Source organism: Sarcophilus harrisii, chromosome 1 (genome assembly GCF_902635505.1).
Source record: "Sarcophilus harrisii chromosome 1, mSarHar1.11, whole genome shotgun sequence".
Taxonomy (NCBI): domain Eukaryota; kingdom Metazoa; phylum Chordata; class Mammalia; order Dasyuromorphia; family Dasyuridae; genus Sarcophilus; species Sarcophilus harrisii.
In genome coordinates this window covers 253,269,094-253,291,871 of record NC_045426.1, presented here as the reverse complement: position 1 = coordinate 253,291,871, position 22,778 = coordinate 253,269,094, and the positions used below count along the sequence as shown (strand labels likewise).

Below are 22,778 nucleotides of genomic sequence, written 5' to 3'. Positions count from 1 at the left end.
GTTTTCAAACTTCAAAGGGATGAAGCTAGAATAATGGTTTGTGGGTAATGGCATTAGTATTTTGGGGAAGGGAACTTTTACTTGGCATTTATGTTTTATCATATGTGACACCCAATTAATCTTGTGAAGCTGAATGAACTGAATCCATCTAGCTCCTATCAACATAGGGATTTTCTGATTTCATTTTTAATAGTATTTTATTTTTCCAAATACATGCAAATATAGTTTTCAACATTCACTTTCACAAAACCTTGTAGTCTAAATATGTCTCCTTCTCCTATCCCGAAGATAGCAACCAGTCTGATAAGGCTAAATGTGAACAATTCTTCTAATCATATTTCTATATTTGTCTTGCTTAGCAAAAATAAATACTATGCTTTGATCCACATTCAGTCTCCATAGTCCTCTCTCTGGAGGCAGATAGCGCTTTCCATCACAAGTTTATTGGAATTGCCTTAAATCACCTTATTGTTGAAAAGAGCCACTTATATCTGATTTCATTTTTTAAAAGAACTTTTAGTATCAGACCCTGTAGAGAATATGGAGCCAAGTCAGGGGAACAGAGGAAACTAGAGTTAGGGGAAGAGGCTTGAGGAGGCAATCCAAGGCTTTAGTATTTGGCAGAAAGCTACATGGCACAAAAGTGGGTATGACTGAGGCAAGAAAGGATCAACATAAATTATCTCTTTATTCTTCAGCCACTAAGGGAATAAGAGTTTGTTGCAGACTTTTTTAGGTTTCTTGCTGGTCATTAGGATGTGCTTTCTGTTGTCTGTACCTTGGCTCGGCTTTTTTTTTTTTTTTTTTTTTGGCAAGACAATTGGTGTTAACAAGAGTTAGCAAGTGGTAAGTGTCTTGAGGTAGGATTTGAACTCAGATCCTCCTGCCTCCAGGGTCATCATTCTATCCACTTCACCCTCTAGCTGCCCCTTAACTATTCTTTAACCTTTCTCCCATACCAGTGAGGCCTCTGGGTAGTGTGGAAAGCTTGGCGGTAGGAGGTGGGTTCAGATCATTCTGGGCAGGCAGTTCTTACACTAGTTGGTTCTTGTTCTACTCTGTTCTGAAGCACTAGGTTGGTACACTCGCTGGTGTGCTTCTACAGCCCACTTTTCAGACTAGGAGTAAAAATGGGGCTTCATGGCACTGCAGATCCAAGGAGATCTGCTGGCTGGCTCTGAACCGGCCCCACATATAGGGGAGCCCCCCCAATGTGCACTCACTGTGAAATCAAACTGAAGGGGTTAGTTAAGGAGCTTCCACAAACTGTAGACTTTAATATTTTATCTAATTTGCGGGATTAGGGGAGTTCTTGTCAGTTTTCATCAGATAAAGGCTGACCCAAGGCCTTATTCAAATCATGTCAATATCTTTAATCTCAGGATCTCTTGTCTGCTCCCCCACAGTATCACATTCTGATTTTTCCATCTTTATATCCTCTTCCTTTGTTCTGGATTCTTCTACCTGCTGGGAGATAGGGTGAATCCAGAATTCAGATGGCATGATGTATATTCTTGCTTTGGTGATGGGACAGCCAGTCTTTCCCACAGGAAGACTCAATAATAATAGATGGATATAAGTCCCCTGGAACCAATTAGGAGTCTTTCAATCCTGATTGATAGGGATCTCCAAGCCAGTCTGCTTCCTGGGCGTCACCCATCCTCACAGCTAGTTAGAAAGTCAAAGCAGAACTTCTTTAACTAGGGGAGCTGTTCTTCAATTGGTAAGATGGATTCTTCTACCCATAGGCATCAGGAACTGGAAGAAGCCAGAGGGTACCTCTGAGATCAGCTCAGGGTTAATAACCCTAATGAAATTATTTGCCTAATGAAAGGGAAGTTAACAGCTCTCAAGTGAAAGTGTGAAATTGTCTGCTTTTATTGAAGATTGATTATAAATAATCTCAACAAAATAATATACAGAATAAAAAATTGTCTTCACACTATTTGATTTTGTCTGTATACATATTCATACATATAAAGTAACATCTTAATTGCCTGATTTCCCTCTTATGATCACTTTTTCATCATCTTAGTATGAAATCAAGCCTTATGTAACTTGAAAAGTCTTGGTAGGATGAATTTAGGGACTAATGGAGAGAGGTCAGAAAATAATAGCATACCTAAATAAGGATATAAACTTCTGACCCCTCTGCAGATGAAGTTATGTGTGAACATGGAACCAAGCCTTTAGGCACCTCAGCCTCACACATCTGAAATACACTAAGGAATCAAGTTAGCTGGCCAAACTCATCTGGACACTGGCTTCTCTGGGAGTCAAATGCATATCGTGCAGGGAAATTTTTCTGAGCTTGCCTCAAGGGGTAGACAGGAGACATTTTTAGTGGATCTCAAGTCTTATAGTCTGTCTCTAGTCTAAGCCACTTAAACCCTTCATTAATTTAAGGGGATATCCACAATTGCTGATCTAATGGTCCTGTTCAGTTCTCCTTGGGAAGCAGCCTGGCAGATTGGAAGAAAATTATAAATTCTAGCCTGCTGGGATGAGTGAGATCAGTAACCCAGGGAACCCACCATATGAAGACTCCAGGGAAAGCTCTCCAGCATGTTTGGGAGGCCAAACACTTCTGCTCCCATTTTGGTCTGAACTGATAGGCCATGGAGTATCTGGCTTTAAATTTCTGGTCTTTTCTGGGCATAACTAGGACGTCTGGACTTGGCAGTCTGTGGGGGTGGCTGACGTGGCTGTGAAGGCCAGACTTGGGCTGAGCTCCAAGCCTGCTGGTGGGGGAGGATAAGTGGAGAGCCTCAGGAGCTGGGGATTTGTCATTGAGTAACTTCTTGATTTGGGGTAAGTTATTGAAAAGGTTAACCTAGCAGCTTTCTAAGAGTTGATAACAATACATTACAGATTCTTGTTTATTCATCTGTGAAACCCAGGGTACCTAGGTAGCTCCACTTGGGACAGTAAGGAGGTGGGGGTGAGGGTGGGGGTGGAGAGAGACACTAGGAATCCTTCAAAAGCCCTCGGCTCACTTGCAATGTTAAGTTTTGGAGTTTGTGCAGATTTTCAGAAAGGTAGAAAATAGGAACACCTGATAATTAGCCTTTACAAGGAACCAGTTCATTGATAACCCAAGCTTTGTTTAAGTAAAAAGGACCAGGTACAGACCATTCTATCCCAAACAGCAGTTCAACAGGACTTGGATCAAGCATCCCTGATTTACTTGCCAAGAGAAGGCGCTCCTTCCGCTTTAAAAAAAAAAAAAAAATTTAAAAAAAGGTTCCCGATTTAGAAGATACTCTTAGGAGTCTGAGGCTCAGGCAGAGACCTTAAGTTCCTTTCTGTGACCTGTCACAGGGCTAGATGTGAAGCCAACTCCACAATCGGTGCAGCTCCCAGCCACCGACCCCGGAATCAGGATAGCCCGCCTGCGAGCGCAGGGACGAGGCGGGGCTGCTGGCCTCTTAGCTCGGGGTTGCGGCCCCCGGCGCTGCCACCGTCTATAACTGAGGATTTCCCCGCCACTGTTTGCTCCCGTGTGACCACTGCAAACGCCTCTTGGGACAACTGGGAGGATAAAAGAGGCAAAATCAAGGCGTAAAGCGGAAACTCGCTGTGCCGGTCCCTGCAGGGGTGCTCAAACCCCGCCCCTCCCCCAGGGCCCACAAAACAAAGTTTTTATTTTTACTGTGTCCGGCCCTCCGGCAGTCTGAGGGACAGGCCCCCTATTTAAAAAGTTTGAGGACCCCTGCGCCAAGTTTTCCGACGAGAAGAGCTTCAGGAAATGCTAGGAAAGAGCATAAAGTCCGGGTCCCGGAGTTCCCGGTTTTGTGCAAGTTTTAAAGACACGGTGCAGAGAACCCGGGACGTGATTTCTGGCGAGGCGCGCGACGCCGCGGCAAAGCCGCCCTACATCTATGGTTTGCGGGCGGAAGCGGAAGTTGCCCCAGCCCTCGAGCTTGGAGGACTGAAGCCGGTAGTTCCTGGTTTTGTGGCGTTCTCCTGCCTTCTCTCCGGTTCATTCCTTAGCGCCCCCCGGGGCGCCGCCTTCGGTCCTTCTCCCGCTGGGCGGGGAGGTTTGTCCTCGTGGGCCGCAGGGAAGCGGCTGAGCCCCTAGAGACGGCTGGGTCTCCGTCCGAGGGAGGCCCGCAGACCGGGTCCGGAAGGGTGGAGGACCCGAGGGGCAGCGTCCGCCGCTTCTCAAGGGGAGGGCGGACAGGCTCGGCACTGCCCCTCGCCTCTTCGCTCCCGGGATCCCTTGGCCCGGGCTTAGCCAGATGTCGCTTAAACTCCCGTGTCTCAAGTCATTTTCCCCTTCCTTTCAGTAGCCATCAAATCAGTGATTTTCTCTTGAATGGTTACGACCCCATTTCCCACTTATCGACACATTCTTTAGAGTGAAAATTAGTTTACTGGGGGTAAGTACCCTCCACCCATTTCCGACCCAACTTTGTTCTTCATAGATCCTCAGCCATTTGGACTTAAATACCTCATTTCTCTTGCTGGCATTTCTGGTCTTTCCCTTTTTACCGGTTTTCCTCCCTACGTTTTAAAACATTTCTCTATAGAATCAGAAATTATTTCAAAGCTAGAAAGAAACAGTCATCAGAAAAGAAATAGAGAAGCTGTGACTTACAGTAATTTCTAGTAGGAGGGTTATAATGAGAATTGACATTTGATGACTCCCTTCGTCCCTAGGTTTTTTCCCCCAATTATTAAGGCAAATTGGGAGTGTACTTTAGGCTAGAAACCCTAGAAATAAAGTAAACCGTTGGAGACTATTGTAAATCTTGAGTGGTAACTCAGATGACAAGTTAAAGTGAGAATATAAAGGAGCATATATGGAAGATCCCCAAATTTCATTCTGATTTCCTATTAGTCTGTTTCATCATTCCCTAGCAGACATCCAACAGTGATTTTTCCAAACCGTCACCCTTTAATAAACCCTTATTCTCATCCTCCCCCTTTCCTGCTCTACCACCTTGTTGGGGAAAAAAAAAATCCTATCCAGTAGCAGATGTAATCTCTAATAACAATGAATTCAAAATTTCTTTTTATTTCTCCCTGCCTTTTTTTTCCTTGCTCTTCAGGCTCAGCTGCAGTGCTCTCTCATTTAAAATGTTAATGACTCTTCCACTTGTGCCTTTTGGAATATACCTAACTCATCTCAGGGACCTTTTCTCTCCAAGGCCTTCAGTTTCTCTCCCCGATGCTTTCTTTGCATCTTCAAAAACATACTCTGGTTTTTCACGCGTGAAACTGGCAGCCTAAATTAGGGGCTTGGAGTTTAGAGTTTTTAATGTGAATTTGAATGCCAGCTGACCTGTGGGTAAGTTCTCATCTATAAAAAGATTAGATTGGGATAGATGAAGTCACCTGAATTCTCAGCTTCATTTCCTTCAGGAGAATAATAAAACTAATATTTACCTCACAGGATTGTTGTAAAAATCAAATCTGATAATAAACACAAAGTACTTTACAAACAAGTACTATGTAAATGTCACTTTATTATAGGGAAAAATGTTACATTGGTGGACCCTCTTATTTCCCTTTATTCACTGCCAAAATTCTCACTTGAGTATTTCATACTTCACCTCTATGCTTACAACCTATGCTTAACTTCCAGAAATATGATTTCCTATACCTACCACTCAATGAAACTGCTCCTTCTTCAAGGTCACCAGTAGTGTGTTGATTGCAAAATCATTTTTCAGCCTCCTTGGTAGGTAGGATCTGACATCCCCTTCCAGTGTGATTCCAGCATACTATCTCCAGATTAATCTTCCCAACAGTCTCTGCTCCCTTTATCAGTCTTCTGTTGGAAGGACAGTTGCAATAGTTTCAGCCTCATCTATTCAAATGAGTTTGTCAAGGCTGAAAAAATGGGAAATGGAAAAAGGCAAAGATGTTGACCATATCACTCATTCCTACAAAATTATACATAATGTAAAAGCAACAGCCATAGTAAGGAGGCCAAAAGAGGACAGAAACAGCCTTGATCAGAAAACATATGATCTCTTTGCCAAGCAGAGAAGATGTGACAAATAAGAGCAAAAATGGTTTAAAATACAAACTCGTTTGTAAAACACTGATTAGTAAGATGGAATATTACAAGAATTATCTCATAAAATAGCAAAAAGTAGCAGAAGAGAAAAATGCCACAGAAAGCTTAATTTGGGAACATAAATTCAAAAGCATTATTAACAGATATAAATAGGCAGGAAGTAGATGCCTAGAATGGAAAAGGGAACAGAATAAAACAAATTAATGAAAGTTCTGCTAATCATCTATTTTCATCATTGGTGAGAGAAACCATCTCATGTTTGGACCCTAACACAATATAGGAAAACTGATCTGATGTTTAGGCAGACAAAAAGGTACACATCAAAAATCTGCAATGGAAGTAACACCATATTGAAATTTATGGGAGATCACTTTATCCGAAGTGGGGGGAAAATACAAAAGGGGAAAAAATTATGGATATGAATACCTAAAAAAGGTGATGTGAGAGATATCAGAGCTAGTAATCCACATGATTATATTCTTGGGTTTTTTCTTTTTGGGCAGGGAGGACAAAACATTCTCACTTTTATAAAATCTTTCAGAATGGTACACGTCTAGTAGGTACCTTAGATGAAAATGAAAAGGGGATAGGAGAAGAAAGATAGTCCTTCACAGTTCTCCAAGACAAACCACATCTTTGGAGTTACATGATTGAATAGGGCAGAGAATACAAAGATTTGTTATGTTAATTACTTTCCCCACTCTCCAAAATAGTACTCAATAAAAGATAATTGTTTTTTAAACTTTGGCCTCCAACAAGTAGACTCTCTCATGCATTAAGATCATAGCTTTTCGATACATGTGACCATAGATATAACTATTCAGTCACTCTGATCAAGCTAGACAAAAGTTTCAGACTGTAAAATATGTCTTGGAATACAGGTTAAAAGACTCATATGCTTCTTTGGTTTAGCCTACTTTGGTAAAAACATAGTTGTGAGGCTTTGGATATTTTCCCTTGCTCCAGGAGTCTACCTTTGTATCTGTGACTGGCCTACATTAGATGGAAGATCAAATGTAGTATGCTGCTGTGGAAACAATAGTGGTCCAAGGATAAGGAGAACAGAATTCTGGGGTTTGTTAACTTGGGGAAGTCAGATTTCTTTTGACTCGTCTTTCATGTCCCATTCCACACCAGCCAAACAGCTCCAAACCATAGCTAGCAATTCTTCTATTGTGGTTTTTCCATCTGTACTTTTATAACTGAACTTCCTCTAGGCTGGACAATGTCATCATTACCAGTCACCTGAACCACTAGTATGGTGTTCTAACTAGTCTTTACTCTTTTCAGTGTTTCCTGCACATAGAAACAAAATTATGATTCCATTATGACTGAACTCCAAGAATTTGGTCAGGCCACAGTTCATCCCAACCTATCTTTTTAAGTGTTTACTACTGATGCCCTGCTTAAGGCTGTTGTCCCATTGGATATTGTTTCAGTCTCCTGACTCTTCACCACCCCTAGACTTCTCTAACCCAAATCCTTTCCAAAATTTCTTTCAGATTGCAGAACTACTGCCTATTCCAATGTATCTGCATTAAGTCAACATTGGACTGTTCATTCGGTCCTGGATCTCTGGTTTTGCCTTAACCACTTTTCTGGGCCTTAACTCAGAACTACTGTATCTATCTATCCCCTAACCTGACAACCCAGCAATGACTCTTCTTTCCCAGAGCCAATATCCCCATCTCACTGTGCATGTTTTCTCAGTGCTGCCAATGATTTTATTCATATAGCGGATACTTCAAGAGCAAGTAGACAGCAGGCTGGACTAGACTGTAGTTATTGGATGGTTTCATTACAATTTAAGCTACTTTATAACTCCTATTTGTATGAATGATTTTTTTGCAAAGTTTAATTTGAATTTTTTACAGGTATATTCCCCTCCCCCCCCTTTTAAACAAATATAGAATTATACCCATAAAAGAGATGTAAGGAACTGGCTTTAGGTTCCAAGTCTCACTTGGTTACTCCCTTCCATGCCTTTCAGAGCCTACCTCTAGCACTTTGACCATGATTAGACCTTCAGCTCCTCTCCAATCACTTCTCCCCCATCCCCAGTGAAGTAGATCATCCACACTCCTCAAAGATGTCTGGGTAATGCCGGAATAGCACGGGAGGGTCACGGTCACCCCGAACAGGGGCAAGTGGCACAGCCCGTATCCCAGGCCGACGACCTCTCCGTCCCCCAGAAGAAGATCGATGGATCCATTCATGGGCTTCAACAGCAAACTTCCGCTTGAAGCGCATTCCACACTCTGGGCATGGAAATGGCCGTTCCCCAGAGTGCATTCTCCTATGACTGACGAGCAGAGAGGGATAGGTGAAGCGGCGTCCACAATCGGGACAGGCGTGGCGCCGCTGGCCAGCCTGAGTGTCCAAGGTGGGTTTGGGGATAGAGGGCTGAGGCAAAGTCTTGCTCAAGTCAGTCTTGGATGGTGGTTCCAAGGATCCATTGCGAGTTGAATCTGCTAGTTTGATGCCAGGTTCAAATAGTTGGCCTCTCACATGCATGTCCAAAGGATCCCTGGCTTGGGCCTCTTCTCTCTTCTGGTTCTTCTTGTTTCTGTTCCAGTTTCCTGCTGAGGGATAAGGAGAATATAAAACTCAGAACCTACCCTTTTCTATTCCACAGAACTTATTTCTGAGCTATGAAACTGCCTTTTGGTGAAAGCCTTCTATTACTCTGAACTTTGAATCAGGATTCACTTAATTAGGATAGAGAAGCTGAAAGGAGAATCTGTAACTCCGCAGACTTGTGGTCTGCTTACTGCTGCTCTGGAGACGGAGTGGCCTTATTATGAAGGGTGTGAATCCCTCTGACCCCAAAGATACAATCAAGGGAAAGACCTGCATCCCACTTGGTCCCCACTGGGACCACTTTCCTGGATGTTAAGACAGGCTAACACACCAATTTTAGAAGAGGTCCAAATCTGAACTCTTACCCTTCAGTAGATCATCTCTTTTTTCCATCTTCCCTATTTCTGCCTAGAGTACCGCAATTCTTCAGTATCACAGGCTTGAAAAGTCTTTAACACATCGCTCCCATTTGTCCCAAGTAAGTTATGTCAGGGTCTCATTTTTCAGTGTGCCCTACATGATTTTCAGCGGCGCTTACCTCTGCAAGCCCTTCTCAGTTCTCGCCCGCACTCCTCTGGGTCCTGTGCAGCCGGACCCCAGGCCTCTGTCTCTTGTTCCATCCAGGAGATAAGGGCAGGTTTGGGGCCTGGGAATCCTGGAGAGGAAATAGGAGGCATCTAAGAAGGGGCCAGATTCAGTGGCAGATCACGAGTAGTGGCGGCGGCGGCGGCCCGCATGCAGACGCGGCCGGCCCAGGGGCTCGGGGATTCAGCTCGTACACTCACCCAGCGCGCCCAGGTGGTCGTAGGTCTCCCGCATCACGTCCCTGTAGAGGGCCCTCTGCGCCGGGCGCAGCCGTCCCCACTCCTCCGGGGAAAAGTACACGGCCACATCTGCAAAGCTCACAAGGCCCCGCGCCCCAGGCCCGGGCCCGCTCATCCTCCCCCGGGCAGGACAGCACGAGCGAGGGCCCTCCCAAGTCTGAGGCTCTCCCCGGGAGTGGGTACCAGCTCCCTGAGCGCGCAAGCATATGCGCATGCGCCTCGACCTGCCTCCCTGACCTGCCTCCCTGCCCCGCCTCCGCCCCACCCCTTCCTGAGCTCACGCCTCCGCCTTTGAGAGTCAAGATCGAGGCCAGGGTGTGAGTTCTGGGAGGACCTCTTAGGCCGAGGAAGAGAAAGGACCAGATGTTGCCTGCGAATCATTGCTGGACTGAGGCCCTGAGAACTGCTCAGAGGTACTTGAGCGGCCGGAAGCCAACTGATGCCCTTAATGCAGATGGCGTCACGGTGACTTCACTCTCCCGACACAGACGATTCTTCCTGCGTCGTTGCCGTGATCGCCCTCTTTCAAGATGGCCGCATCACAGTTTCTCCACACTTTCCCCTTAATTTTTCCGTACAATTGTTAGGTGGGGACATCTGATCCTTGGAAAAAATACAAAATACCATCTTGACCAAAACTACCAAAAACTAACTATGCTGTGTAATTGTGTCTTTCTAAACTACAATAGGTACACAATAAATGCTTGAAATGAATAAAAGGAGATACCAAAATTCCAGCGTTGGGATTTGCTATAGGGGATTAGCCCGCGGTCTAAGGGAAATACGATTCACAGAAATATGCCAGCGTTAGCATTCTGTAGAAGACTGGGGGTCTCTCTGAAGATGGAAAGGTGCATGAAGATGAGGGAGGTATATCCCCAAAGAAAAAATGGTTTAGAAGAAATGCTTACTCCATATAAGATAAATTTAAAACAGAAAGGAGCCTTAAAGTCAGTCACTCAGTCCAAGCCCCATATTATTCAGATGAAGAAACTTAAGCCTAGATAGACAAGATATTTGTCCAATGCCACACATAACTGGGTGCCAAAGTGGATTCAATCCCAGTTCCCCTAATTCCAAATCCCCTGTATACCACTCTATCAGTGAAATATGACCAACAAAAAGCAAATTTAAAAAGAATTTGGGATCAGACAAATCCATAATGTAGGGAACTAGGCTTTTACCTAAATATATAAATATTCTGGATGAGCTGGTCAGATCTTTTCAAAAGATGGAAAAGGCCAAAGAAAATTATGCAAGCCCGGTTTGTTTTTACAATATGTGGCGGGACACCCTTTCACTGTAAATTAAAGGGTCTGAATTAATAAAGCCATATAACTTATGGTTTTAATTTATTCAAAATCATTCTTTAAGCAACAAGTAATGTGGTTTGGGGCAAAAAAAAAAAAAAGTCTGATATTTTATGTAGACAAAATAATTTAATTATCAAGACAACTATGAATAAGGCACTTGTAAGATACAATCCAGAAAGATTTTTATGAAATTGAGCAAGAACAGAGAAATATAAATAAAAAGTGAGAAGGATGTGCAAAAAAAGAAAAAGGACAATTATACATCCCTGCCCTGAGAAAGGTCAATATGATGATAAAACTATTGCAAATTAGAACAGTTCTGAAAGTTGTTTCTAACTAGAGATAAGAAGAAAAGAGATCTATTAATAAGTCTTTTTCTGTGGCAGGTCTTGTTTAAATTTCTATTTATCCTAATAGAAGAAAATGCAAAATATCAAAGATGAAAGTACTATATAACCATATTGGATACCCCATTCTCCATCCTTACTACTCAGTTTTTCAGCTGAAGGAATAAAAGTTAAAATAAAAAGGGACTATCTTAGGTTTCTTCTACAAGACAAAAGTGGACATTCTTCTTTTAGAGTATCATAAATAAATTATCTGGTAATTAATACATAGTTAATGTATCTTTCCTAAAATAGAACAAGGATACCAGCAAAACATTCCCATCTGAAGGAAAAGGTAGGGACCAGAGATTTTAAGTTAAAATTTCAAAGTGACTAGCTAGCTGCCTAGAGACAATCTATTTAATTGGTTGAATGAGTGCACGGATCATCTAATGGACTAATTGGCAATGGAGCATTCCTTGTATGAGTGGGATAACATCTATAAGGTATTTCATAAAGCAAAACCTTATAAAAGAAAACCAAACCTATGAACAGTTTTGGAGAAATTGTAGGGGAGGAAGTGTTGCTTTCTTCTTTTGGTCTTACACTGAGAACCCTAGGGGGCAGAACCCATACTTAACTCCCTTCTTGGTCCCCAAAACACTGGCAAAGTGAGCAGGTTACCAAGAAAGGCTGGAGTTTCAACCTAAATCCAGCAGAAATAGATCTGTTTTGATCAGCTGTCTCACTTAAAACTCCCAATGGAAATCATTAGTTCTTTACTTTGTCTCCTTCTGTTTCCATAACACTCCCTAGAGAAGTTCTACCAGACCTCCTATCTCTTTAGACCCTCAGTTCTTATCACTGCCCTCCCAACACATGGTGGCCTGACCTCATACTTTATATAGAAGATACAGCCGTCAGGTATGAGCTTCTTCACATCTCTCCCAGATTCCTTCACCCACACTCCTGGAATATATCTGGATAATAACGGCAATGTACAGGGGGATCCCGGGCACCTTGGTCAGAGGATTCTGCTGCTGACTGTCTTGCTGATGGCATGCTTCTCCAAATCTCAGTGCCAGAACGATGGATCCACTGGTGTGCTTCAAGGGCATACTTCCGTTTGAACCGCTTCCCACACTCCGGGCAGGGAAAGGGTCTTTCATCAGAGTGAATACGCCTGTGGCTTATCAGTAAGGAGGAATATGTGAAGCGGCAACCACACTCTGCACAGGAGTATGGCTTCTCCCCTGTGTGAGTGCGACGGTGAGTAGCTAGTTGGTAAGGATAGACAAATTGTCGCTTGCAGTCAGGACAGGAATAGGGCTTCTCCCCTGTGTGTGTACGTCGCTGATGGATGACTAGGGACCTTCTCTGTCTGAAACAGCGTCCACATTCAGGGCATGTGTAGGGCTTCTCACCTGTGTGGATTAGCTGGTGTTGGACAAGATACTTCTTTTGGAAGAATCGTGCCTCACACTGATCACAAGGATAGGGACGCTCCCCAGAATGCATTCTCTGGTGGCTGACCAGTAAATAGGGATAAGCAAAGTGGCGTCCACAATCAGGACACATATACGACCTCTTCTGGTTGGGATTACATTGGTGGAGTGCAGTGATAGAGTGTTTATGCAAAGACTTGCCACAGTCAGTGCAGGAAGAATCTCCTTGTTCGTGGGGAAGGCCTGGCAGACCTGAAAGATTGTTCTTCAGATGTGCTTCATCAAGTTCCTGGACTCCAGGCCCTTCTATCTTCCACCTTTCAGGCTTGTTCCTGGTTCCTATTAGAAAAAAAGCAAGAATTAAAGGTCTATCAGGTTTTGTCCAATAACACATTTCAAACATGACAAGAAATAGATCTAAATGAGAAATGGGGAATGGCAGAATTCACATGGAACACACATACTTAGGACAGTTAAAGGGAATTATTAGTTTGGTATCTGCAGGTATTCTTATGGAATTTCAGGAAAAAACCCAGTCACCATATAGCCAATGTACATTCAGAAGGACTACAGGGGTTTTAACTCTCTCCCATAAACCAAAGTCATTATTTGTGGTATAAAAAAATCCCTTGAAAAACAAGAGCCAGGTGACATGAGTAAATACTAAAATATGACTTTTGTGGTTAATATTTATACTAACTGTAAACTTTCTGTGGTGATGGAATTTTAGGATTCACGGAGACCCTACATTCAGAAACAGAAATAGTTCATCAAACCATGATCTAGTCATTCACTGACACACTAGAATCACTAGGAAGTATCGGGATATTGACGATAGCAGTCCTTAGAATACTTAAGGGGCATCAGGCTGGCTCAGTGGATAGAATGATGGGTCTGGAGTGAGGAAGATTCATTCAGTTCAAATCTAGCCTGGAGCTAACTGTGTGTCTCTTGGCAAGCCACTTTACCCTGTTTGCCTTAGTTTCTTCATTGTAAAATGAAATATAAAATGAACCCTTCTAGGCTCTTTGCCAAGAAAACCCTGAACAGGGTCTCAAAGAGTCAGACAAACTGAACAAGTGAACCTGAATTGTTTTAAGGGTATAGGAGAGGTGTGTGGAGAAGAAACACTGTTCTGGTCCTGGAAGATCTCAGTAAAAGGGTCTTGAAATGGGACAATCGAGGGTGGGAATGGGCTTTATCCAGGAAAAATGTCGGTGCCTAGGCTGGATTTTCACCTCACCTCCTAAGTGTTCCGCTCCTCTCTCCCTTTCCTCCTCGGGATCCCGGGCATCCGGCCCCCAAACCTCTGTCTCTTCATCCATCCAGCAAATGAGAGCAGGTTTAGGGCCTGGGAAACCTGGAAGGGGAACACAAACTCGGAAGCTCACGGCGGAGGGTAAGCCACGCCCCCGGTCCGCCCACTCTACGCCACGCCCCCGGCCCGCCCCCGCGCGGCCGCGCCCCTCACCCAGCGCGCCCAGGTGGCCGTAGGTCTCCCGCATCACGTCCCTGTAGAGGGCCCTCTGCGCGGGGCGCAGCCGTCCCCACTCCTCCGGGGAGAAGTAGACGGCCACATCGGCGAAGCTCACGAGGCCCCGCGCCCCCGGCCCGGCCTCGCTCATCCTCCGCCCCGGAGACTAACGTGTCCCTTTCCCTTCACGGCCGGGCGGACTCGGGCCTTGGCTTTTGGGTATCCGAGATTCTGGGGCACAGAGCCGCCTCGGTAGCCTAAGGGACCGGAAGCGACCTTCCGGAGACCCTTGTTCTAGAGTCCGAAGAAGCCGTTGGGGGTTGGTCACATGAGTGCTGCCCGGACGTGAGGCACCGGAAGTCGTTTAGCATCCTCAGGAAACTTGCCGGCGCACTGGCTTCACGGCCCTTATATTAATGTTCTTCACTGGTCTCCGAGCAGCGCCCTTTTTCAACATGGCGACGGGCGTGCTTCAATGTCCTGAAATTCCGCCCTTTAGTACGGTGGCCGCAGAGCCCCGCGAGATGCTTGGTTCCCAAGGAGACGACGGTGGGATATTTCTGCGTGTCCCACAGGGCACCGGGAGTGCACTACCGCCTAGTTGTTTGGGACGATATTTGGCACTTCCCTTGAAAGTGAGAAGTAGCAGTCTTGCCGGAGGCGACGCCAGTAATGGATCAGCTAAATCTTCCAGGAAACGGGCGTTACTTTGACCGTGAGCTCCGAATTCAGGGCTGGCTCGTACGGTTTGTACTCTGGGTTTGTACGGTACCTCGTTCCTGCGCGATCACTGTGGCCGGGGAACCCTGCCCTTCACACTAGCTTTGAGTCCGCCCCACTTCCGAAACGGCTTTTTTTCCTGCGTGTTTTGCACATATATGAGGGCCTGAGCTCTGGGCCTGGAATTTGGAAGAAACCCCAGTGTTTCAAACCTAGTGTCAGGCAGTCTCCAGCCCTGTGACCTTGGGAAGTCGCTGCACTTTAGCCTGCCTGTTTGATCATTTATAAAATGGGGAGGATAATAGCACACATTTTCCAGGGTTGTAAGGATCAAATGAGATAATAATTGTAAAGAGTTTAACACAGGGATTGGCACATGGCAAAGGCCACATTAAAATGTGACCATTTCTCTTTGCCCACAGAAATTTAAGCTTCTGAAGCTCTCTCCACAGACATAATGGTATTCCTAAAGTCCTAATCACTCCTCTACTCAAAAAGTTCATCCCCATTCTCCCTAGAATCAATGGAAACTTTATTATTTGGCTTTTAAAGCCCTTCATATCCTAGTTCCAGAATGGAAAGATTCAGAAAAATAGCTACTAGATTAACAAGCTTTTACAGTTTTGGGGGGAATTGTTACACATATTCCAATGCAAACATTTCAGTCTAAGTATCTCAAACTTAAAAAGTCCAAAATAGACATTCATGATCCCTACACACACATCCCTTCTACAACTGCCTTATTTCTGATAAAGGGTATCACCATTTTTTGTTCACTTTGATTTGTAGCTTAGTAATCTTGAGTTCTTCACCTTGTTTGGATCATTACATCTAATTAGTTGCCATGTTTGACACAGATTCAGCCTTTCACATCCATCCTTTTCTCACATCACATTATCCCAATTGAAGATTTTTCAAACTCTTGGCTAGTCTACTGTATGACTCCTGTTTTTTTGTTTTTTGTTGTTGTTTGTTTGTTTAATTTTTGGTTTTTTTGTATCCATGATGAAATCTATCTACTTCAGCTTCCCAACACTTTTTCCTAAAGCACAGATCTGACCATACCAATTTCCCAAACTCAAGAATATTAATTAATAATAATTAATTTCATGTTACTTCTGTGATAAAATGCCAACTTCTTCCATTGACATTTAAAATGCTTCACTATTGAGCTCCAACCAATCATCTCTCAATACTCTTCCTTATGCATTTTTTATATTTCAGCCCAATTGGCCTTCCTGATGTATCCCATTTATGATCTTTCATCTCTTGTCTCCATGCTGGGAATACTTTCTCTCTCATCACCTTGGTCTACTAGAATCACAGCTGCTTCTATTAAACTTTTCTGATCCCTCCAATTGTTGCCCCACTCCCAATTACTTTGTATTTACTTCTCTGTGTATCAGTCAGTCAGCAAGCATTTATTAAGCCTCTACTATGGCCAAGTGCTGTGCAAAGCAAACAGGAAAGATAAAGGTAAAGCCCCTGAGGAGCTCACAATCTTAACCAGGAAGACAATATGCAAACAACTATATAGAAGGAAAATATCTGTGTGTGTATGTAGGTGTATACACGGTATATACATTTTTGTATATGTATCTACAAATATACATGTATATGTATACATACGGAATAAATTGAAGATAATCTCAGAGTAAAGGAACTAAAAGGACTGGGCTTCTTGCAGAAGGTGGGACTTTAGCTGAGGCTTGAAGGAAGAGAGATGTAAGAGTTGAGCGAGATAGCCAGTGAATATGTTTCCAGTTGAGAAATGGAGCATAACATTGCAGGGGCAGCAAGGAAGCCAGTGTGATGGATCATGGGGAATGTGTTCAGTAGATTAGCTAGGTGGAGCCTTGACATTATGAATAGGCATATAGCAAATACTTGTCTTTTGGGTACAGATCTGTGATTTTATAGGTATGGCAAATTATCAGGCCCAGCTTGGACTTGGACTGCAATTCACATTCTTCAGAGAGCTGCTTGGGGCAGTGAGGTTGCTCAATGGATAGAGCACTGTGGCTAGAATGAGGAAGATCTGAGTTCAAATGTGGCCTCAAGACACATTGCTAGCTGTGCAGTCCCGAACAAGTCCTTTAACCCACATTACCTCCCTGAGGAAAAAAAAAATTTGGAAAAAAAGAGTTTATGGCAATAAGAGGTTCAGTGGATTTGCTCAGGATTAGACTTCAGTATGTGTGAGAGGCAGAATGTGAATTTTGACTCTGAGGCCAGGTTTTGTCCATAATGCCACATTGCCTATAATTGATCTATATAAGATAGGAATATGAAAAAGACTTAGATCCTTTCTGAGTGGGCTTGATCTCTCATATTTAAACTAGATTCACATATAAAAATCACCAATTAAAATCAATCATCAAACATTTTACTATGTTCCAGGTACTCTTGCTATATGCTAGGAATACCAAAAAAAAAAAAAAAAAAAAAAAAAGATAGTAAATTGGAAATCTTAAAACTTTAAGGTGAAATTAATAAAACTGAATGTAAAAAAAATTTGAATTAATATTAGAAGTAGGTATTATGAAAATCAATAACAGATAAACCACTGGTTACTATGATTTAGAAAAAAAGAAAAGAAAATCAAACTACTAGTATTAAAAACAAAAAATCACTTAAAGAAAATGAAATCAAATCTGTTATTTTCCCAAATTATACACCAATAAATTTAACAACTTAAAGGAAATTGAAGAATATTTACAAAAATACAAATGGACCAAATTATCATAAGAGGAAATAGAATAGGCCTATTTTAGAAAAAGAAATTGAGCAGGCCATTAATTAGCTTCCTGAGAAAAAAGCACCAAGACTAAATGGATTTACAAGTGAATTTATTACATATTTAAAAACCAACTAATTCAAATATTAAATAAATTATTCAGAATAACAAGCAAAGAAGTTGTCCTTCCAAATTCCTTTTATGAAACAAATATAATACTGACATCTAAACCAGGAAAAGTAAAAACAGAAATAAAATTATTTCATTAATTAGTATGGAAGCAAAAATCCTGAATAAAATACTTTTTAAGCAATTACTATAATATATTACAAAGATTATACATTGTGACCAAGCAGGATTTATATTAGGAATGCAGGGATGGTTTTAACATAAGGAAAACTATTAACATAATTGGTTATATCAATAATACAAATAGCAAAAAAAATGATATCAGTAGATGCAGAGAAGCATTTGCTTTAGAAAATATGCAACACGTATACCTATTTAAAACACTCAAAAGTATAGACATAAATGATTTTTTTCTTAAATAAGATGCATTTGCTTAAAACCATCACTAACCATTATTTTTAATGGGAATAAGCTAGAAACCCTCCGAATAAAATCAGATGTGAAACAAGGATGCCTGTTATCACAAATATTCAATATTATTTTGGAAATTCTAGCAATTGCAATAGGAGAAGGAAAAGAAATTGAAAAAAATCAAAATAAAACTTTATCTTTTGCTGATAATATAATGATAATGCTTGGAAAATCCTAAAGACTCAATTAAAAAATTAATTGAAATAAAATTTCAGCAAAGTTAACAGGATATAAAGCAAATCCATATAACTCATCAGCATATTACCAACAGGTTCCTGCAGGAATAGAGATATCCCACTTAAAATAATTCTAGACAGAATAAAATACCTGGGAATACACCTACCAAAACAAACCCACGATGTATGTAAACAAAACCATAAAAATCTTTGTGCCCAAATAAAATCAAGTGTTAATATATGGAGAAATATTAATTGTTCATGAGTAGACAAGGCCAATATAAGAAATGACAATTTTATCTAAATTAATCCATATATTCAATGCCATGTCAATTAAAATTGCCAAAAAAAATTATGGAGCTAGGGAAAAAAAGCCTAACTCATTTGGAAGAACAAAAGGTCAAGAAAGAAATAATGGAAAAAATGTAAAGGAAGGAGATTTAGCAGTATCAGATCTTAAACTATATTATAAGGCAGTAATTGTCAAAAACTATCTGGTACTGGCTAAGAAAGAAAAAGGTAGGTCCGTGGAACAGAGTAGATAATGCTATTTATAGCAGCAAATGAATACAGTTTCCCAGTGTTTGACAAGTGTAAAGACTTAAATTTGGGGGATAATAATCTATTATTTGATGAAATTGTTGGGAAAGCTGGAAAGTAGTCTGGCAGAAATTGGACATAGACCAATATATCTTATATCATTTACCAAGATAAGGTCAAAATAGATACAGAATCTAGATATAAAGGAATATATTATAAGAAAATTTGAATAATATGAAACATTAACTATCAGACTTATGAATAGTGAATAATTTATGAATAAATGAGATAGTATTGTGAGATTAAAATGGATAATTTTTATTGCATTAAATTCAAAAGTTTATGTATAAATAACACAAATGTAGCCAAGATCAAAAAGAAAGCAGTAAACTGGAAAATATATAAATAGTTTCTCAGATATCTCACATCTTAAGTACTCAAAGAACTGTGTCAAATCTATAAAGATGTGAGTCATTCCCCAATTGATAAATGATCAAAGAATATGAACAGGCAGTTTTCTGATGAAGAAACAAAAACAATTCCTAGCCTTATGAAAAAATGCTCTAAATTATTATTGATTAGAGAAATGCAAATTAAAACAACCATGAGATATCATTTTACACTTAATCAGATTCAGATTAGCTAAAATGATAGAAGGGAAAAAACTTTTAAAAATGGTAGAAGGGAAAAGTGATAACTGTTTGGAGGGTATATGTGAAAAATTGGGACACTAATTCTTTGTTAGAGGATCTATGAACAGATCCAACTGTTTTGGAGAGATATTTGTAATTATGCCCACAGACTTATCAAACTGCCTACCTCTCGAATCAGCAAAATCACTCTTAAGTCTCGTTCCCAAGATGATTGTGAAAAATGGAAAAGAACACTGTTTTAAAATATTTATAGTGCATATCTTTGTAGTGGAAAAGAATTGGAAATTCCAGAGAGGTCCATCAACTGGGGAATAGTTAAAGAAATTTTGACATATCAACAAAAGTCTAATCAAGTAGAAAAATATCAAATGCTCAGGGTAGGCCAAGTGAATATAATAAAAATGACAATATGACCTAAATTAATCTACTTATTCAATACTATGCCATACTCTCAAGAAATTATTCTACAGATCTAGAAAAAATAATAACAAAGTTCATCTGGAAGAACAAAAAGTCAAGAATCTCAAGAGAATTAATGAAAAAATGCAAATGAAGGCGGCCTACCTGTACCACACCTAAAACTATATTATAAAGCAGGGGTCATAAAAACCATTTGGAATTGGTTAAGAAACAGAGTAGTCAATAAGTGGAATAGGTAAGCTTCACAGGACAAAATAGTTAATAACTATAGTGATCTAGTGTTTGACAAACCCAAAGACCCCAACTTTGGGAATAAAAACTCACTATTTGACTAAAACTCCTGGGAAAATTGGAAATTAGTATGGCAGAAAGTAGGCATTGACCCATGCCTAACACCATATACCAAGATAAGGTTGAAATGGGTTCATGACTTAAGACATAGTGATGTTAATAAGCAAATTAGAAGAACAAAGGATAGTTTACCCCTCAGATCTGTAGACAAGGAAGGAATCTATGGCCAAAGAAGAACTGCATCTATTTTGTTGAAAACAAAATAGATAATTTTGATTATATTAAGTCAAAAAGTTTTTGTATAAACAAAACCAATGCAGACAAGTTTAGAAGAGAAGCAAACTGGAAAAAAATTTTTACATTCAAGGGTGCTGATAAAGGCCTCATTTCTAAAATATATAGAGAATTGACTCAAATTTATAAGAATTCAAGCCATTCTCCAATTGATAAATGGTCAAAGGATATGAACAGGCAATTTTCAAATGAAAAAATTGAAACCATTTCTAGCCATATGAAAAGGTGCTCTAAATTACTATTGATCAGAGAAATGCAACTCTGAAATATCACTTCATACCTCTCAGATTGACTAATATGAGAGGAGAAGATAATGATGAATGTTGGAGGGAATATGGGGAAACTGGAACATTAATATATTACTGGTGGAGTTATGAACTGATCCAACCATTCTGGAGAACAATTTGAAACTATGCTAAAGAGCTATCCAACTGTGAATTCCTTTTGATCCAGCAATGTTTTTATAGGGCCTATATCCCAAAGAGATCTTAAAGGAGGGAAAGGAACCCACATGTGCAAAAATGTTTGTGGTAGCCCCCTTTGTAGTGGCAAGAAACTGGAAACTGAATAGATGTCCATCAGTTGGAAAATAGCTGAATAAATTATGGTATATGAATGTGAATATTATTGTTCTGTAAGAAATGACCAGCAGGATGATTTCAGAGAGGCCTGGAGAGACTTACTTAAACTGATGCTAAGTGAAATGAGTAGAACCAAGAGAACATTGTACATGGCAACAAGAAGATTATACAATGATCAATTCTGATGGATGTGGCTCTTTTCAATAATGAGATAATTCAGGCCTGTTCCAATGATCTTGTGATAAGAGAGCCATTTATTACAACATAGCATTTTCACTCTTTTTGTTGTTGTTGTTTGCTTGCATTTTTTTTTATTTTTTTTCCTTTTTGATCTGATTTTTCTTGTGCAGCAAGATAATTGTATAAATATGTATACATATATTAGATATAACATTTTTAATATGTTTAGCAAATATTGGATTATTTGCCATCTAGGGGAGGGAGTGAGGGGGAAAGGGAGAAATTTGAAACACAAGGTTTTGCAAGAGTCAGTGTTGAAAAATTATCCATGCATATGTTTTGAAAATAAAAAGTTTCAATAGAAAATTAAATTTCATGGTGTAATATTACTCTTCTATAAGAAATGATGAGCTCTATAATTTTTAGAAGGCATTGAAGAGACCTATATGAAATAATGAAAATTAATGAAGAGAACCAAGAGAACACTGTATATAATAGAAGTATTGTTTTAAGAACAACTTTGAACAACTAAATCATTTTAACTATTATAAATACCCAAATTAACCTCAAAGATTCTATGAAGAAAACTGCTGTTTGAATCCAGAAAGGAATATTGCCATGTTGTAGGAAATAATGAGTAGCTTGTTTTAGAAAAACATGGAAAGACTTGGACAAATGCAGGAAGATGCTATCCATTTTCAGAAGAAAAAAAATATAGGAAATAAGCATAGTATGGTCTTACATATGAGTATGGGAGCATATAGTTATAAATGTATTTATAGATATCGATGTATAGGTATATACGCAAGATTATTGCATTCTTTCTTTATAGTGGGAGGGGAAAAAAAAGTAAAAAGTGCATGGCAGAAAACAAAAGAAAACCAAACAGAGCAGTTTTAAAAAGATATGTAGTGTTTATTACATAGGTTTTCTTGAAATGGAAATTTATTGCCTTATATAGAATCCTTTCTTATGGTCTGCTGTGTACATAGTAAATTTTTTTCTCATTCCAAAAAAAAAAAATTATGTGGAAAAAAATCAACAAGCATTTTAATATGTGTCAGGTATTCTTGCTAAGTGCTAGGAATACAAAAATTAAGAAAAAATAAAAAACAAAAGGAAACAGCCATTCCATTTTAACAAGGGAGACAATATATGTATATATATGTTAGTATAAGTACAAAATGAATCTAGGGTAGTGGCTATTCAGGATCTCCCAAAATGAATCCTTTAAAGCTCCCAACACATCTTTCTCTTTTTTAAAAAAAATCATATATCCTTCAGAATTGTCTTGGATCACTGTATTGCTAAGAATAGCTAAGTTATTCACAGTTGATCATACAGTATTGCTCTTACTGTGTACAATGATCTCCTGGTTCTGCTTATTTCGCTTTGCATCAGTTCATATTAGTCTTTTCTGATTTTCCATTACAAACATATACAACTTGTTCATCCATTGTCTAATTGATGGACAACCCCTCAATTTCCATTCCCTTACTATCATTAAAAGAGTTGCCATAACTATTTTTGTATATATAGTCCATTTCATTTTTTAAAAAATTTCTTTGGGATACAGACCTAATAGTGCCAATATAT

General features: G+C 40.2%; 2 protein-coding genes across 7 annotated transcripts; both read right to left on the bottom strand.

Annotated features, from left to right (window-relative positions):
• Positions 1 to 5,434: 5,434 nt before the first annotated feature.
• On the bottom strand, positions 5,435 to 9,666 carry LOC116419558 (zinc finger protein 688-like). Of its 3 annotated transcripts, none has more exons than XM_031940268.1 (4): positions 9,394 to 9,666; positions 9,147 to 9,263; positions 8,026 to 8,610; positions 5,435 to 5,779 (listed from the first exon to the last, which is right to left on the bottom strand). In XM_031940268.1, exons 1-3 carry the CDS (start codon positions 9,644 to 9,646, stop codon positions 8,099 to 8,101), a joined length of 882 nt encoding a protein of 293 aa, XP_031796128.1. In that variant the 5' UTR covers positions 9,647 to 9,666; the 3' UTR covers positions 5,435 to 5,779; positions 8,026 to 8,098. The 3 variants fall into 3 exon arrangements, with proteins under 3 accessions (XP_031796128.1, XP_031796135.1, XP_031796122.1); XM_031940275.1 differs by having other exon boundaries at positions 5,435 to 5,838; positions 8,026 to 8,607; XM_031940262.1 differs by having other exon boundaries at positions 5,436 to 5,838.
• A 279-nt stretch (positions 9,667 to 9,945) lies between these two features.
• LOC116419535 (zinc finger protein 785-like) lies at positions 9,946 to 14,334 on the bottom strand. Of its 4 annotated transcripts, none has more exons than XR_004229817.1 (4): positions 13,988 to 14,334; positions 13,760 to 13,876; positions 11,964 to 12,855; positions 9,946 to 10,035 (listed from the first exon to the last, which is right to left on the bottom strand). XR_004229817.1 is itself a non-coding variant. In XM_031940231.1 (4 exons), exons 1-4 carry the CDS (start codon positions 14,139 to 14,141, stop codon positions 10,016 to 10,018), a joined length of 1,056 nt encoding a protein of 351 aa, XP_031796091.1. In that variant the 5' UTR covers positions 14,142 to 14,334; the 3' UTR covers positions 9,951 to 10,015. The 4 variants fall into 4 exon arrangements, 2 of the variants coding, with proteins under 2 accessions (XP_031796091.1, XP_031796088.1); XM_031940231.1 differs by having other exon boundaries at positions 9,951 to 10,035; positions 12,091 to 12,855; XR_004229818.1 differs by having other exon boundaries at positions 9,952 to 10,035; positions 11,971 to 12,855.
• Between the last annotated feature and the right edge of the window lie 8,444 nt (positions 14,335 to 22,778).

What these genes read in the sequence shown, in the direction of transcription:
- LOC116419558 (XM_031940268.1), bottom strand. Translation starts at nt 9,646, where the DNA reads ATGCGCATATGCTTGCGCGCTCAGGGAGCTGGTACCCACTCCCGGGGA. An exon ending in CGACCACCTGGGCGCGCTGG is followed by an intron (nt 9,264 to 9,393) that starts GTGAGTGTACGA and finishes TTTCCTCTCCAG; the next exon opens with GATTCCCAGGCCCCAAACCT. An exon ending in ACTGAGAAGGGCTTGCAGAG is followed by an intron (nt 8,611 to 9,146) that starts GTAAGCGCCGCT and finishes CTTATCCCTCAG; the next exon opens with CAGGAAACTGGAACAGAAAC.
- LOC116419535 (XM_031940228.1), bottom strand. Translation starts at nt 14,141, where the DNA reads ATGAGCGAGGCCGGGCCGGGGGCGCGGGGCCTCGTGAGCTTCGCCGAT. An exon ending in CGGCCACCTGGGCGCGCTGG is followed by an intron (nt 13,877 to 13,987) that starts GTGAGGGGCGCG and finishes TTCCCCTTCCAG; the next exon opens with GTTTCCCAGGCCCTAAACCT. An exon ending in AGGAGCGGAACACTTAGGAG is followed by an intron (nt 12,856 to 13,759) that starts GTGAGGTGAAAA and finishes TTTTTCTAATAG; the next exon opens with GAACCAGGAACAAGCCTGAA.